This window comes from Callithrix jacchus, chromosome X (assembly GCF_049354715.1).
Source record: "Callithrix jacchus isolate 240 chromosome X, calJac240_pri, whole genome shotgun sequence".
Taxonomy (NCBI): Eukaryota; Metazoa; Chordata; class Mammalia; order Primates; family Cebidae; genus Callithrix; species Callithrix jacchus.
Genome location: NC_133524.1, coordinates 44,711,367 through 44,728,918, shown reverse-complemented (window position 1 = coordinate 44,728,918; position 17,552 = coordinate 44,711,367). Strand labels below are relative to the sequence as shown.

Below are 17,552 nucleotides of genomic sequence, written 5' to 3'. Positions count from 1 at the left end.
AATAGGCAGAAATAGATATAGTACTGGCAACAAAATGCATAGATCACATTATGCTGCCATGAAAAGAATGCTTAGAAGCCATCTAATGCAATCCAACCTTTTCCAGATGTGAAGACCGAGAGAACCAAAGTTACTTGCTCAACGTATCATAAGCTAATTAGGTGAGAAAACCTGGACCAGAATGCACATCTGCGGCCCAATCAGAATTTCAGCATTTAATCAGTTCCCAGAAAACCTCAGTAACACATGAGAGTCAAACTCAACGTTGAGAATTTGTAGTTGATATCAAGAATGATTTCCTAAGTCCATCTTCCATGGAAAATGCCTCATTGTGACCTCCTGCTATAAGAAGCCACTGAACTTTCTGCATTGAGCTATCAACCGAATACAGGAGTCAAGTCTGTATTGGGGATGGTATTACACTTTATTAACAAACAAAACAGAGCCATACAGGCAAAATCTTACTTCAGTGGCAAAGCACACACACACAGGTATACCCCAACATGTAGCACTGGGGCAAGCTTCGGACATGGAACATTAGGCATCAAGTTCACAATCAGACTAAACATTGTTCACAATCCTTCAATCCATACTCTTCAGTGGAATATGAGGTCTTATTTAACAGTTAACTGTGACAGACAGATAAAGTTTTAAAATCTAATTCTTGGCCTAACTATGGAGTGGGGCCAACTCAGCCTTCAAAACTGTGAAGTAGATGCGTTAGCAGGGCCAAGATCTATCAGCCTCTAAAAGTGACTTTCACATCTCTGGTTCAGAGACAAGGCTTATGGTATCTTCATGTTGGATGAACTCACATATGGTGAGAGTTCTCAGCTCCAATTTCTTGTCTGGGCATATCTGGACTGGAATTCATTTTGATACCCAATCCGTAGATTAATAGGGTTAATCTAATTAGAATAAATCAAATGGTTTTCCAAAAAGTTGAAAAGGGTAAATCACATACTTATGAGTTCTTCAGCACTGAAGACCTTAAATATGTTAGCAAGCTGAGTACTGTTCAAACTGTTGCCAGTTAAGGAGTTTCAATCAGCATTTCCCGAAAGGTGTGTCAGGACTGAGTTAATCAGTAAATTAATAGAAACAACTGTAATATATTAGGGAAAAGATTTCTCAAAGCAGTTTGATAGAATATGTGGCAACTCCTTATGTACTGGAGCACATCCAATACATTCTCAAAACTCCTAAATTACCTGAAATTCAAGGTAAAGGGCAGCAGAAAACTCCAGCCAGCTCTTGGGATAGGCAAAACTTGGAAGATTTATGTGCTCACACCAGGGTCCAGCAACTTAGGTTTGAATTCATAAGGTTAAATGATATAATAAACTTGGGTTGGCTGGATACCCCTGGCAATTGTTAATTTCCCTTAAATAAATATACATTGATACCTTTTAAAAGGAAGTATTTTATGGTTAAAACCTTGGGAAAGGGCTTTTAAAAATCGGAGTTTTTAATATGGGAAAACAAGAGGTGGGTACCCTTCTGGGCTGACATTACTCCTAAGATAGAGAACTTAGTCTTCACGTATAAAATGACTCAATTAAATGTCTTTTATAAAACTTAACAACTAAAGCAAGTGAGCTTTCTTTAAGAAAATTAGAGCCCTAATTTCTTTTCCATTTGACAGTCTCAACAAATAACAGTCAAATTTATCATGTGTATTTCAGAACTTATTTAAAAGAAATTGGCATGCTATGCTAATATTTATGCAGAGGTAACCATGTTGAAGACATGTGTAAGCTGAGAGGTGTGTCTAATTCTACGGATGCAGAAAAAAAGAAAAAAAAACATATGTCCCTAGAGGCCTTCAGCCAGCCAGGGGGCACCTGAAGAAAAGAAAACTGCTGCTTTCCTGGAGTTGAAATAGAATGTTATGACTGGCAAGGATTACTTGGTGTCTAGCTGCCTTCCAGCCGGAAGAGAAGATGCCAATTGCAGTTGGTCTCACAGAGCTAAGTGTGGAGATGTCCTGGGGGACAGTCCTGCCGCTATTTGCCTCTACTCAACGGGAAAGCTGCATGTAAGTCACAGCAAGTCAGTTTCAACATTCTCCCTCAGTTAAATACTCTCCTCCATAAGAAGTTAAAGAGGAAAAGCATACAAATAAGTGAGCACTGAGACTAGATGTCTAGAAAAGTCAGAGGAATTAGAAGTGGTCAGGAGATCCCTGAGGCAGCAGCCCACAAAGATGTCCCTATTCTGGTCTGAGGATCTGCATGCCGCTACCCCCAACACTGCTTTCCTTTACTATTTCCTGATCCAAAGTGGAGGCTGCTTTCTCCAGGAGGCTGTGAGCCTCTAGGCTCTGTAATGACACTTCACCATAGCCTAAGGGAAGGAAAAGGACAGTCACAGGCTGGGCCTTCACCTACTCCACCCCTACAGAGAGAAAGTCAAATGCTTTGTTTCTGAAATCATCAGGCATTTTGCATTGAAGAGAATAAAAACAGGACACAGAAATTGTTTCCGATGAGCAAATCACCTTTAACTTTTTGAATTTAAGTGATCACAAGGCTTATTCTATCAATTAACATGAGTTGGTTTACACAAACATATAAGATGGAGCTTGATCTTACTGAAATTAATTAGGTGATTCTTTGAGTTGTTTAACAATGATTGGAACTAAGCCGAAGATAGTTAGAGTGCACTTAAAAACGGCCCAATGACACAGCCTTTAAATTTGTCACTATTTTCAATACCACCATTGAGTGGTATTGAAAACTGGTGAGCAGGTATATGCATGAAACTTCAAAACCGTGGCAGTAGCTTGTATTTGTACATAGTAAACCCTAAGGCAGTTACTGATGAGGTAAATCCAATGATTTTCATGAGGCCAGGAACAGATGGCAGGTTTCTCTCCCAAAAGGTGTGGGTGATTTCTACCGCTGGAACATCCTAGATGAAGGAACACAGATCATGAGGAAAAAACTCATGCTGACAAGGAGGAACAAAACACATCTGTAACCCCCATGCATGGAGATCCCTTGGATAGTTGCATCTATAATAAATCAGAGGCTACAAGAAGGGAGATGTGAGTTCTATGTTCCATGATCGGTCTAAGGAGAGATGGTGTCCAGAGCTACCAAACTTACCTTTGATTCAGGTTCTTGTACCCAGATGTCTTTCTTGGCCACCTTCCCAAGTGCATGCAAAACCTGAAAGAAAGTGGCCACGGTATTATGAAAAGAGGTTGTACAGTTTCTACAGATTCAAGGCCCTGCTAGCCACAGATGAGCCCCATGAGTGAGGGGTAGAGAAATGGACATATAGATTCTATCAGTGTCAAGACTAGCAAGACCAGATGCCAAAAATGTCACCATGACTGAGGAAGGAGAGAGTCTCAGCTTCCCGGCTTACCTCCCTGGCTGCTCGTTCTCCAGCCTCAACTGCCCCTTCCATGTAGCCGCTCCACTGTGTGGCAGTCTCCGTGCCAGCAAAAAAAATCTTATCCACGGGTTGACGAATCACCCTTCAAGGGAACCAAGAGGTCACACAGAGTTACTTGGGAAGATGGGCAAGGTAAATGAGCCAACCACTGTCCTCGTTTAGTTTGTAGAAGGCACAGAAATTCAGACTGTTTAAAAAAACACCTGTATGCCTCAGCCCAAGGTGAAAGGCCGCTTTTTGCTTTCTGGGTCTGCATAGAAGATCTGAACTTTCAAGGCAGGGAGAATCAGGCTGTCAGATCATCAATCTCTAAAAGTGATGTTGACCTTTTCCAAGCCAGCCAGAGCTGGAATATAAGACCATGCATTCAATCCCCAAATCACATTTCTTTGCTATGTTTTCTGCTGGTAGTCCATTCTGCTCCCTATCCTGTCTTTCTCAGGGGAGGGGGCTCTCTTTTTGAGAACAGCCACAGACCCAGCTTTGCAGGCATTCCCAGTGTGTGAGGAGGAACTGCAGTGGCAAGTGGGAAGACAGGGAGGTTAACTGTCATTCCTGGCAAAGGAGAGACCTGAGAGATTATATGGGTATGTCTCTTTAAGAAAACACTGCCTCTGTACAGTTAGCTTCTCTGAACTTCTCTAGGGGCAGGCTGGGGGCAACAAAATGGGTCTCCTCTTACAAGGAGGTCCTGCCAAAGAGAACCAAAGAAGGGCTGGACTCAATGGACAGCTCTCCCCTCCAGCTTTCTTGGCTTTGACTCCTGCCATGTCCACAGCTAGTTTCATGAACTCTCCCAAGCTGCACATCTTGCCCTCATCCTGATGGCCTTCACCTCTACCCACTGGCACTCCTTAGCTATTCCTTATCTTTGTCCTGTCTTCTAGACTTCTACTTTGATACCAGAACAAATCCAGTTCCTCAATCCTGCCATTGTTAACAAAGGCGATTTGATTCACTTAAGAAAAAAAAGACCAAAGCTCCTGTAGGAAAAAGGTTAACAAATACTTCTTCCTTCTCGGTGGACAAACGTGATCTTGTGTTAACTTTCTAGCTCTGTTGCTCTGGAAACCAGATGAAGGTGTAATGCCACCTGTGGAGGCAACATCACTTATGCTAAAAGTGCCTCTCCACGCCACCCACGTTAGCAAACCATGCAAGCTGGGAAGACTGAATGATTTGTAAATACCTGGTACAAGGCTATCACTTTGGGTTTCCCTGAGTTTGGTGTCTCTTGTAACTGAGCAAGTCTTATAAATGAACAAGTTACTAGACACTATGCTATGAAGCATAGAGATAATGGTTCCCATGAAGCAAGGGGCTTCTAGGTCAAGGCGGACTTCCCCACCCCACGTGGATCTCATTTTCTCACACCTCAACTGTACAGTGAGGATTCTTCTCCTGAAGAGGACTGTCTCATGCTGCTCTGTTGGCAAGACAGATGTGTTAGATAAACACATCCAATATCCTTCTGTGTTGACTGGTGCCAAGGAGCCTAAGGCAGTCATGTGAGACTAAATGTCAAGCAGAGCTCAAGAAGGCCCTTTGGAGGACACTGCAGCTTCCTTCATTCTCACAAGCACTGTTCACATCTGAAATCCTCCCCAGTGTTCTGTTATTGTTTTATATGCTGACAGTTCTTTTTCTACGTACTGACATCCTTATTTTTCTATGGACACCCAGAAATATACAAGCGTTAACTATGACTTAAGAAACGGGGATTTTGACAACTATTTCTAGAATTCCCACTGAACTCTGTGTTTCCTTTCAAATTTGGCACAGGTCTTGGATTAACTGGTGTAGTGCTTGGGTCATACCTTCCATACTGAGTCATGATCCCAGGCGGAAAATAGGCCGTGTAGCAGCCCCCAGAGTACTGCTCCTCACACCAGTTCTTCTCTTCATAATGCACTGGCTGTAGTTCAGTGAGGGAGAAAATGCCAAAGAGAAAACAAAGCTGAAATGCTGCAAGCCCACAATATCGTTGCTTTACTTTAACCAAAAACTTACATTAAGAAAATAAAGAAGATCCTGTTTCTCTAACTCATTTAAGGGGGAGCATGATAGTACCAAATAATGGCCTTTTGTGAAGTTCCATGTGACAAAACACGTATACTTTGGTCTTCTCATTTTCTTGATTAGGAAAGACATGAAGTATTCCAGTATCTGGGAGGAAGGGGTAGCCATCCCTCCATGCGGATTCTGAAGTCTTTAGAGCTAAGTGTATAGGAAACCCCATTAACGATTCGGCTGCTCAAATCTCTGGAGTCTCTAATAACAGGTTTACTTCCCCATCTACCAGACATTATTGCTGAGAAAAGGGTGGGAGGGAGGAGGTAGAAGACTAACAAATGTCTAAAAAAGGCTTTTTTCCCAACCAGCTTCTCTAAGCTGGACACGTGAATGATGGGAATTCCACCAAAAAGGGGCAATTAATATGAAAGATGTTTCCTAAGGGACATGTGGGAACCTTCTCTAATTTCACTGGAACATTCAGAAAGTTTTATTATTTGAACAGTTCAGAGATAAACTCCTGAAAGAGCCCCCAGCTATTGGTATTTTTTGTTTCAAAAAGATGTAATTTCATTCTCCTAATTGCTTTCAGTGGTGGACTGCAAGCACTGATGTTCCTAAATGAGTTGTGAATTGAGTTCACACATGGAAAAATAAATTAGTATGACATTGACCTGGGCAGAGATTCTAGATTCAGTCTATCTTGTCAAGTACATACTACTTTGCCTTCACCAACAAATGATGCCATATCTGGAATTTAATCGTGCAGCAGGTAAGTGACACTGGCGGGGGGCAGGACCACTGTTCTGGGAACCCATCTCACCCATTCTTGACATAATGCCTTCAGCTCTAGACTCTGATTACAATTGGCTGCCAGTTATCTAGTGAACATTTAAATAGCCCAAAGGAGTTGCTGTCTCAGAAAATCCAGGCACCTCACACCAGCTTTTAATGACCTTTTGTGACTGCTGAAGCTTATCTTCCAAGTTAAGCATATCCCTTTATACTCTCCTTCATAAGACTGTCAAAAAATCAGCATCTGCTTCGCTTTACCACTTATACTAAACAGAGAAGAACCTGCTAGGGATTAAAGCTGGGAGTTTCTTACATCTAAAGCTTCTTGGGATCCTAGCACTTTCGCATAGAGCTCACAGATTTTCTTCTTCCTATAAAAAAGAACCAAAAAAAAAAAAAGTTAGGGAAGGAGTAGCTGATGGGTATAGAATAAATCCAGTAATTTCCAGGGCTTTTGCTTATCAGTCAGATTTGTTACAGAAAAGTTCAAATCAATGGCCTTCTGTAACTGCACAAATGAACAGTTCCCTGAATCCCTGCATTCTAATTAGTTTTCAATGCCTCAATACAGTCATTTCAGGATTCAATGGAATTATTATTCTTTTTTATATTTTTGCTTCTTTCACTACCTAATACGATATCTGCTCAAGATAAAGATGGGAAAAATAGATTCAATTAAGTTTAGCCAGCCTTAGGAATTGATTCCATGTAACTTTCCTCGAATATGTACAACACAGAAATGGCCCCTTTTATAAGACTATAGTATAAGTGATGGTGTATGTTAACTATCCTATACTTGTGTTTTAATTACCTACAAACATATAAAGCTCATTTAATCATTTATTTTAATTTTTCATTTTATTCAAAGTTGTTACAGAATTGCTAACATTTCCATAAAATAATTACTATACTTCAGTTACAGAAAATACCACAGAAAGGAATATACTTCGAAAGAAATGTAGTTCATCTTAAAGTTTCCAAATATTTTTGAAGGCTAATGCAGCAGCTGATAAAATAACACACAGTACACAAAGAACAGTGTATTTTAGTGTCAGTAATGCAAACTGACAGCTCTATAGCAGATATGCTTCATTTTTTTTCAAACAATAACATTTTCAAAAACACATGAAACCAAGATCATATATGTCTGCAATTTTTAAAATTCAGATTGTACACAGTAGGTTAGAAGAGACAAGTTAGAATTGTCATGATTTTGACAATCTTAAATCTATAATTTCAACTGTACTCCTTTCAATATAGAAATAACCTGCTTTATACCAAATTTTACTTTCTGCTTGCAACTCAAACATTGTACAATGAGATGGGTCCAATTAGTCAAACCTTAAAATTAAAAAAGCTGCGGACAACAGAGGGTAAACTGGAAATTCATTTCCATGTCATCTTTTAAGCATAAGTTATGCTATACTGAAAGTGTGTACAGTCATTTCAGTACTGGAATTTGTCACTTGACAGAATGGTCTGTGGACCACAGTATTCTAAACTGTACCTGAGGGATGGGCACAATATGCTAATGTTACCTCAAACACAGCCTTCGGTTAGTCTCATAATTCATTATCTAAATGACTAGCCCAGAACATGGTATTTTCATGTCTGAAAAAATCAGCAGTTGTACTTATGTAAACTCTTTTTGAAATGAAATACATTTTAAACTCACAAATACTCATGGTGAAGTTTTTTTAAAGGTCTAATTTACTAAAATCACCTGTTTTAGAAATTAATGGTTTTATTTCTGGATTTATTTGCATAGGTTCACACTGATCCACTTATATACTTTTCCTATTTACTTTTTATAGTTTTTATATAGTTTAAACATTTGAAAATGCTCTAAAATATTTGTTAAGGGATAACAAGCAACTGGAAAAATATTTGCTTAAAAATGTGGCAAAAGGTTTGAGTCAAATCTATAAGACAAGTATTAAAAGCTGAAGAGACAAAATTATGCAGCGGGGGAGCTCAAGCTTACTGGTAATAAAGAAATAGAGATTGAGGAATATACAATTTTATGTTGCCAATTACATTAGAAAATATTTTGAAGACATGCCCCTAATTTCTCTGAATAATGTGGATCCAATAAAATGTAACCTTATAAATGTATCTAAATGCTCACACTTATACCATTTATATAACTTGCAGAACATTCACCTCATAGGTATAAAGTCAGGAGGAGGAGGTGGATTATAAACATTGCTTATTGTCACCATTTTCCATGGAAGGTTTCAAGGGAAAGACAATGCCACTCCTGAGATGATGTCATGCAACATTAGGTAGATATTTAGGTGGATAGTTAAATTCCAGGATAGTCAGAGAAAGTTTGGTTTCCTTCAAAGAACTGCTACATTATACATAAGAAGTCATAAAGGAAAGGAAGAATGGGAAGAAGTCTCAAGACTACTGTCTGCCTGTCTGTCTCTCTCAGTCTGATTCAAGCCGCTCATTTCAGAGATGAGGAAGCTGAGGCTCAGGGAGCTGCAGAGATTTATTTGATTTTGCTCAGCTAATTAGCAGAGTAAGGTTCTACCCTTCTGAGTAATCTGCCCGTAGTAGGTACATAATAAATATTTGTTCAGTCAATATCCATCCTCAGTCTAATATGGCACTCTCTTTGCCTAGTCTTTGAAGAGATGACTGATTCTAACACCTGCTTCACAGGGGGGTTATAAGCAATAATTCAGACATTTTGAGTTAATTAGAAAATAAAAGTATTAGCAATGATTATTCTACAAAAGCTCACCAGTACTTAACTTATTACTATTATTTCTGAGATAGAGTCTTACTCTGTCACCCAAGCTGAAATGCAGTGGCACAATCATGGCTCACTGCAGCCTCAACCTCCCTGGACTCAGGTGAACCTCTTGACTCAGCCTCCCAAGTAGCTGGGACTACAAGTACATGCCACCATGCCCAGCTAATTTTTCTATTTTTTGTGGAGATGGAGTTTCTCCATGTTGCCCAGACTGGTCTTCAACTCCTGTGCTTAAGCAATCTGCCCACCTCAGCCTCCCAAAGTGTTGAGATTACAGGTGTGAGCCTTCCCTTTACAATTAAAACTTTTTGCAAAAGATGCAAGGCAAGGATGTTAAAAACAATGCACCGATTGATTAATTTGGCTCTAAAAGTGATGGAACCTAAGTGATGGCCAAAAGAAACCACTGGGCAAATCATCCTGTTGAACTTATTAACTGGTTTCTAAATCTGGTTGCTTATCATAATCACCTGAAAAGCTTGTTGAAAAATACAAATACTCGGACCCCACCTCAAACCTACTCAATCACAATCTATAGGTCTTATAAAAACATATTTTCCAAATATTCTTTGAGATATTTTGATGCAATCAGATCTGGGAACCACTGTTCTTGTCAATGACATATTCCGTAAGAGTTTTGCCTTACAAGAACTTTTGAGAAGTTCAGCCACTGTGTGGAATCATAACCAAATGTCTACCTACAGGCTGGTATTTATTTTACTATTAATAAGGAGGGAAAGCAGGAAATCCAAAAGAAAATGTCAGCTTAGGGTGGTGTAATGAAAAAGTATGTGTTATATGCTACTCCTGGCTTTGTCACAAGCTAGCTACGATGATTTGAATGTATGTGTCCCTCCAAAATTCAAATGCTGGAACTTAACTTCCAAGGTCATGGTATTAAGAGGTAGGGTCTTTGGGAAAATGATTAAATCAGGAAGATTATGCCCTCATGAATAGATTAGTGCCGTTATAAAAGGGCTGGAGGGAAGTAGCTAGGCCCTTTCTGCCCTTCTGCCTTCCTCCATGTGAGGACACCACCTTCATCCCTATTTGCCCTTCCCTCTTCTGCCTTTTCTGCCATGTGAGGGTACCATGAGAAAGTGCTACCTATGGAACAGGCCCTCACCAAATACTGAATTGAATCTGCTGGCATCATAATCTTGGACTTCCCAGCCTCTAGAACTGTGAGAAATAAATTTCTATTCTTCATAAATAACCTAGTTTTTGGCATTTTGTTATAGCATCACAAATGGACTAAGACACCAGCTATGGAGCCTTGAAAAAATCATTCCCCATCACTGGACCCCCAAATCCCTCCTCTATGGAGGAAGTAGAGTTTATTTTAACAACCATGAGATACATCTCATGGTTGTTTGAATCTCATGATTGTTGAGATTCAACCATTTACCACTTAGAGTGAACAGAGAAGAACCTGCTAGGGATTAAAGCTGGGAGTTTCTTCCATGTAAAGTTTATATGCAAACCATGAGATTGTTGAATCACATGGTTGTTCAAATAAACAAATCTGTGTGCACAGGTAGGAACTCATTCTGCAGCCTTTTCCCCACGTCTAAAGTCATTAGAGTAACTCCCAAAGCAAGGGCTGCTAATGGGTTAGCTGTTTAATTTTTTTAATTACATTCAGAGAAAAGTCTAAATTTTGGTGTATGTATTGGACCTCTTTAAAAGCTAGCAAAGTATTTAGGGCTACCGTGAGGCATCCCTCCAACAGCCAAATAACTCTGATGTTAAAAGGCTTACCTCTCTGGGTGAGACTTTATTTGGACAAAGGATTCCAAAACAAAACAAAACAAAACAAATATACCATGACAGAAAGAGAAAAGGAGAAAGAAAGAAAAAGCCACTGCCCTAAAATAAATTTTATACTAGGGAGCTTTCAGATAAGGAAACATCAGAACTGTGTCCCAGATAATAAGTATGGGTACTTTCATGTACACATGTTGCTACAGGTTAAAACACACTTTTTAGAAAGTCCATGTCAGACAATCTTAGAAAAGGATTATGGCCTTGCAAGGGGACTGAGATTCAGTTTCTACAGCTTTTTTCACAGTGAATATTTTCTGTGACTTTTTCTCCAACCATCTCACTGGGAAATCCTACCTCTTAACCACTGTAAAATAAATACAAACACGTAAAATTAAATTTGTATATGCACACAGGCAAGGGATAGGTCTGTAGCAAAATACAAAATGTTGGTTTGTTGGAATTTTGAGAATATTTATGAAACACTGTGCTTTTCCTCATGTTATTCTACTATTGTCAGTGCAAAAACACAATATAAGGCTAACTTTTAAATCTATTTTTCAGTTATAAATCCTTACCTTTCTTCTTTATGAAGCTTAGCAAGTCGATCGGCTTTCCGGGCAAGAATGAAGCTGGAGAAAGAGGTTACATTGAATAATCAGGTTACAGCTGTTCATCTTAAGAGCTGCCCTTCCTTTTTGAAGTATTCTTGACCTGTACCTATTCAGCATTAAATGAACTCTATCAGACCCTCTTCCTCCACTAGAGCAAATGCCATGTTGTCTTTGGTCTGCCTATGTGTCCAAAACCGCTGCTAGGCTCTGTTCTCCTACATGACAGGTGACTTCCTATTCGGTATTTTACTTCTAAAGTTTAACATGGTTTTTGGCATACCATAGGAAATCAAATATTGAATGAATTAATGTTGCACTAAATGATTATTCTGGTAATGACTGTTGCCCTCCGCCAAATACTTTATAAAAGCTGGAAAAACAAATGTAAACATGTGTCTGTAGTGGAGACCATGGTGGGCTCCCCAGGCCTCCCTTTAGGACCAGGCACTCCTTACTCTTTAGCTCACAGCTGAAACCTTCCCCAGTAATTAGATGGGGCAGCAGAGGATGCCTCGCTCAAGGTCCCACCCCTCCCCAGAGTTGTCCTGATCTAGGCTGTTGAAGGCAACTCTGAAGAGCCACCCAGCTCCAGAACTTCCAAGGAGGCCTTTGTTGGGACAACACTGGAGCTCAAGTTCTGCTTCATCCTTCTGCCATAGGTGGTCATCCTCAGAGCACTGTCCAATAAATCTCCAGCACCTGAGTCTCCAGATCTGAGTCAGCTTCCCTGGAAACTGACCTAATATAGTCCCCAAATAAAGTAACTCAATAAAACTCAGTTGTAACCTGCCTGCTCCCCTTTAATCAAATAGATTCTATTTATTATACTCATATTGCTAACTGCATGTATATTTGAAAGAACTGAATTGTGACATGAAGTCCTTAGTTATCCTATTATAAGAAAGCTTTCAACAATCCAAATGAGCTAAAGGACAATGAAATTACTTTTCCATTAAAAAAGTTTTAAATTTGTATTTCTTTTATTCAAGACCAAAAGGACAAGTAGATCAGTGCAAAAAAAAGATACTTCCTTCTCTCCCTACCCCCAAATTAAAGTGTTTCGCAAATTGGATTGGCAGTTCCTTTACAACTGTTATTTGAGATCACTCTGGGAAGCAAAGATGTATGTTAATGCAGAGAACAGTAATTCAGAGAAAGCTGTGGACTATTTAGGAAATTTGAACTATTGAACTTTATGGGATATAGTCATAATTTTGTATGATTTAATATCTTAAGTTACAGCTTGTTATTAATTATTTAAGTTAGATTTTGGGCTTATGCAAGAATCAGTAAGTTTAGATGTGTGTAGCATTTTTTAATCATCAATATCTGATAAAAGATTAAATTATTTATATGTAAACATTAGTCAACTCGTCTTGTATGCTTTTTACAATTCCCTTCCCAAAGGGCGGTTAGTGTTGGTTATTTCTGTGAAGTCTCAAGTCATGAATGAAATAATCTCTTTGATCTAATCCCAACTATGGATAAATAAGCTTTAACTTACTTTGGTGTTTTATTGAGGAAATTAAATATGCTGGCTTTGTGTTGGAAACATTTCACACTTTTATAGTAGACGGTCCTTTCTAGTTTCCAAAAGGTTACTACAAACACAGTGCTGGGCAATTACCACCCCTATCTTCAAGATGTTCGTGGCTGTGGCCATGAGCAAAGAGACGGGTAGGGGCAAGTATCCAGATAGAAGGGATTAGAATATCACTTTCTAGGAATCGTCTACATAACTCCATTAACTCCTGGAAGGTTATTAGAGCCCTGAATAACCTAGTTACTAATAAAGCTGAAGAAAGCCCAAAAGCACTGTACACATAAAAACTTGCACCCACAACCAGTGCTCAGTAAATGGTAGCTTTAATTTTTAACACCTCATCACCAAGTTAAGAAACAGATTATTTTGCTATTCCTCAGTTTCAAGGAAACTCTTTTCTTCTATACTTGGTTCTCTCTAACCAATTATTACTATTTCATATTTGTTTTGGCCCCACTGTCCACAGAACACAACTGTTTAACATTTTCCTTTTATACTATTTATCTTAAGTAAAATCGTTAAAATATTGAGTTCCATTTTCAAAAAAGAAGAAAGCACCAAACGGCAGAAGACATCACTACATCTAACTTCCAGGGCAAGAAAAACATCAATGCTCTTCCATTCATAGTTGGATTGGTCTTAACTGACATTCTCCTGAAACCTGTACCTGAATCTCCTGCTTTTCTCTGGTATATAGAAGGTGATGTCAAACCACCCAAACAATCTATGTCCTTTCTTGCCCAATGGAGTTAAAGAGGATGTGTTATTCCAATGGTCATTACGTTGTAAGCACCTGCCTTTCTCAGGGAGGCTGGTGTCTTTCTTACATGTTACAATGAGAGAAGTAGTTATAAGATATCTCATTAGTAACCCAGTAGCACAACCTGCTTTCTAAGGCCCCTGGGATGTGGGTCTGCTCCTTTTGTCTTTGTAATTTTCCTTTAATGTCATGATATGTATGAGTTCACCGTTCCTTTTGACCAAGAGGTAAGCATTTTCCAGGGGTAAAGGGGAGACTACTGGTTTCTAAGAGTCACTTGATTGCCACTGAAGCTATGTTCTTTTGTTACAGTGTGGTAGAATAAATCGCCTTTTATTTGTATAGTTTTTGAGGAGGCCAAAAGGGAGGAGGTGACAGGGAGGCTGTGGAACTCCTTAGCAATTCCTTTGTGGAGACCCCACTTCCTTCTCTGGACTCCTACCCCTCACCACGTAAGCCAGCTGTGTACAGAAATGGGAAAAGAAGCGAAGAGCTCTCATTTTCCCTACACAGAACCAGGCTCTGGACCATCTGCACACTTTGGAGGTTAAGTGAAGCACCACTGGTGAAGGATAACTAGAGTGACCCACCAGAAAAACTGCCATGCCATCCACTCAAGGCCTGGCTCAACTCTGAACTGTGCCTCTTAATTGGTCAGCTATCTTATATCTCAGGGTAATAACTAACATTTGTTATGTAGCAGATATCTGTAATGGAGAAAAAGATGAAACCCAGAAACCCTGCATTTAGATTTTTTTAATAGGAAAAAGCAATTAGTTCTCATTTCAGAATGGCTGTGGATATTCTGCCTCTAGGTAGGGTTGGCTACCATATTGCTTGCTTAGCTGTTTTTTTTTTTTCACTCCATCCTCAACATGTAAGTGCTATGAGAGAAAGAAATACATGGGGCACAAGTTCAAAATGGTGCCAATTTTAGTAAAGTTTCCCGGTATTCTTGTGCCACACATAACACATTACTATAATATTTTAATACATGGAAACATTATATATTTCGATAGCATTATTCATCATTGCTTGAGCTTAATTCCAAAGTAATATGCTTTGACAGCATCCACACCAATACATCAACACAATTTGGAAAATGCAGAACAGCCAGCTTTAACTTACCCCATGATGGCAGGCAGTGAGCCGTCTGGCTTGGTGTCATCCAAGGTTATTGAAATTGGAGCCTGTTCATCCTCAATGATCATACAACCACAATAATCTTAACCGAGAGAAAAATCAATAGGAGATCGAGACCAAGCTCATCAGAGATACCCATACATACATAAATATACATAAACTATTTTTTTAAGAGGAAGGCAAATCTTAAACTCTTGATCTTAGCCCCATCTCTAGATGCTATGTCTTGTTAAATACACACACCAAATATATAAGGATGTCTATTCACCCACAGATAGAAAATGACCCATCTCCATCACCTTTACATAAAGGGCTTATGACCAACCAATGCATGACAAAAATGGTAAGATGACCCTGGCTCCTAGCATACATGAGGAAAGAGAAGGGATGTGTTGGAGGGAACCACCCCAACAATCCAGCGAAGAGGTGGCAGAAGAGAATTTGATGAGTATAAGCAGAATGCTTATGAACAGTAGCCACCATATCTGGGAAGCTTTCTAAGTCTGAGACCCCACCTCATTTAATTCTCACAACACCTTAATGGTAGGTATTATTGTCATCACTTTACACCTACAGACTGATGCTAGCAAGCAAGTGAAGTCCTGGAATGTGCGACTTCAATGCGGTGTTCTTTCCAGGGTGACTGTTGACCTCACTCTGCTCATAAAAAGTAAGCAGCAGGACAGATGCCAGGAGCCAGGGCAATGGTGGCCTTATGAATGATATGATCTCCTTGTTCCCTCCCATTGCCAACAAATGCTCTTGGGGTCATTATGTGTGGCCAGGGATATGAGGAAATTGACAGACCAAGATTTCTAATCCTTTTTATATCAATTTGAGAATACTTTTTTTCCGTTCAGGACCTTCAGTTCAATAATCCTAAAAGCGTATCATTTCTTCATATAATACAGTTTAAACATGAATAATAGCAGCCTACCCTTCTTCTTCCAGAAAGCCTCCCTGTAATACATCATGCACTTAATGACAGCTCCCATTGGAAGACGCTGAATTAACTGGTTCCTCTCTGGTGGAAGCTCTGGTCTGAAGTGAATTTTGGCGGTCAAAGTCGGGGGGATCGCACTAATTACGTATTTGCACTAAAACACATACAAGCAAATATTAGCTCAGAAGTCTTTGTAGAAGGCATGAAAACTCATCTTTATCACTTTTAAACAACATTGAGCAATGAATACACACAAAATGAGAAAATGAGGCAGCTGTGAGACAACAAAACAGATCAAGGTAAGTCAACCAAGGCTAGTAATTTGGAAGATTGAGGCAGAAACATGTCAGCATTAAATATGCTACTGCTTGAATTATATCTGATTAGAAGCTACAGAAGACACAAGGGCTATGTACTATATGCTCCTTTTGACTAAACAGAGTTACCTCATAATGTTCGTGGTTCAATGTCTCTATGATGACATTGTCACTTGATTGGTCAACATGAGTGACAGGATGGTTTAGCTTCACTCGGTGCCCGAGGCGGTCCATTATCCGTTCGCTCACTTGACCAGATCCACCTACAAACTTCCGTTCCTACAGGAGGAGGTAGGTAGGAAAGGAAACGTTATGACAGCCCAAGGAAGGAAAACCCTATTTGCTACTGATTAGAAAACCTCTAGAAAGTCATAGGCCACACCTCCAATGTTCACACATTTAACTGTCTGAAGAATTCATCAGGACAGAGGCAGAGTTGGCCAAGACAATTCAATGCTCATTCCCTGCACAAGCTTCCAGCCAGGAAAAGCCATTACAAGTTTATAAAAATCACAGAATGAGAAGAAATGCTCCACTATGCCAATGCTGCCCTGACCAGGTGGGAGTATCAGCAAAGTCTGTCAATATCAGCAAGAAATGCTCCACTATGCCAATGCTGCCCTGACCAAATGGGAATATCAGCTTCAAATGGCCAAGAATGCAAGGTGTGGATGGAGCCCTGGGAAGGGTAGGGCACTGTGCTTATTCCACAGGATGAAGTTTCTAATTTCCTTTGATTCCTCTCATTCTGGGCTGTGGTTGTCCAGGCAGGTAAGGATGCAGATGGTGCCATATTATAGATAGTTACAGGGTGCTTTTAGGGATAGTCATGTCCGACTAGTCACCACCAAATGATGTTTCTAAGAACTGGAAAACGGGCCAGATGTGGTGGCTCACATCCGTAATCCCAGGACTTTGGGAGGCCAAGGCAGGTGGATCACCTGAGGTCAGGAGTTCAAGACCAGTTTGGCCAACATGGTGAAGCCCCATCTCTACTAAAACTACAAAAATTAGCCAGGCATGGTGGCACATGCCTACAATCCCAGCTACTTGGAAGGCTGAGGCAGGAGAATCACTTGAACCCAGGAGGCAGAGGTTGCAGTGAGCTGAGATTGTGCCACTGCACACTGCACTCCAGCATGGGCAACAGAGCTAGATTCCATCTCAGAAAAAAAAAAAAAAAAGAATTGGAATATTAGATCTTGAGTAACTTTTTGCAAAACTATCTGGAAGTTTCAAGGCGAAGGCAGAGGGTGAAGGCTAAGCATCTGCTTGTTCCTTTAGATATTGTTAAATAGTTCTTTTGGGCAGCCCTCGAGCACCAGAAATGCTCTACCCGCTGCCTTCTGCTATGATCACCATGGAAATGTTTCCAGTTTAATCTGAGAATGTAAGTCCTTAATACAATGCTTTTGGTAAGAAGCAGGGGTATATTTTTAGCCTATTATAGAAGATTCTTTAAATGGTTAGCAGTGCACAGTCCGCCAGTTA

The 17,552-nt window shown here is 39.8% G+C and overlaps 1 protein-coding gene across 1 annotated transcript in view; it reads right to left on the bottom strand.

The window, feature by feature from the left end:
• Window positions 1-405: 405 nt before the first annotated feature.
• MAOA (monoamine oxidase A) overlaps window positions 406-17,552 on the bottom strand; it is a 75,146-nt gene continuing 57,999 nt past the window's right edge. The window contains exons 7-15 of the mRNA XM_078363336.1: window positions 16,191-16,340; window positions 15,739-15,898; window positions 14,787-14,883; window positions 11,320-11,373; window positions 6,527-6,584; window positions 5,223-5,320; window positions 3,376-3,487; window positions 3,111-3,173; window positions 406-2,913 (exon numbers count right to left, since the gene is read on the bottom strand). Coding sequence (XP_078219462.1) covers window positions 2,767-2,913; window positions 3,111-3,173; window positions 3,376-3,487; window positions 5,223-5,320; window positions 6,527-6,584; window positions 11,320-11,373; window positions 14,787-14,883; window positions 15,739-15,898; window positions 16,191-16,340 — 939 coding nt within the window. The 3' untranslated portion in view covers window positions 406-2,766. The remainder of the gene's footprint in view (window positions 2,914-3,110; window positions 3,174-3,375; window positions 3,488-5,222; window positions 5,321-6,526; window positions 6,585-11,319; window positions 11,374-14,786; window positions 14,884-15,738; window positions 15,899-16,190; window positions 16,341-17,552) is intronic.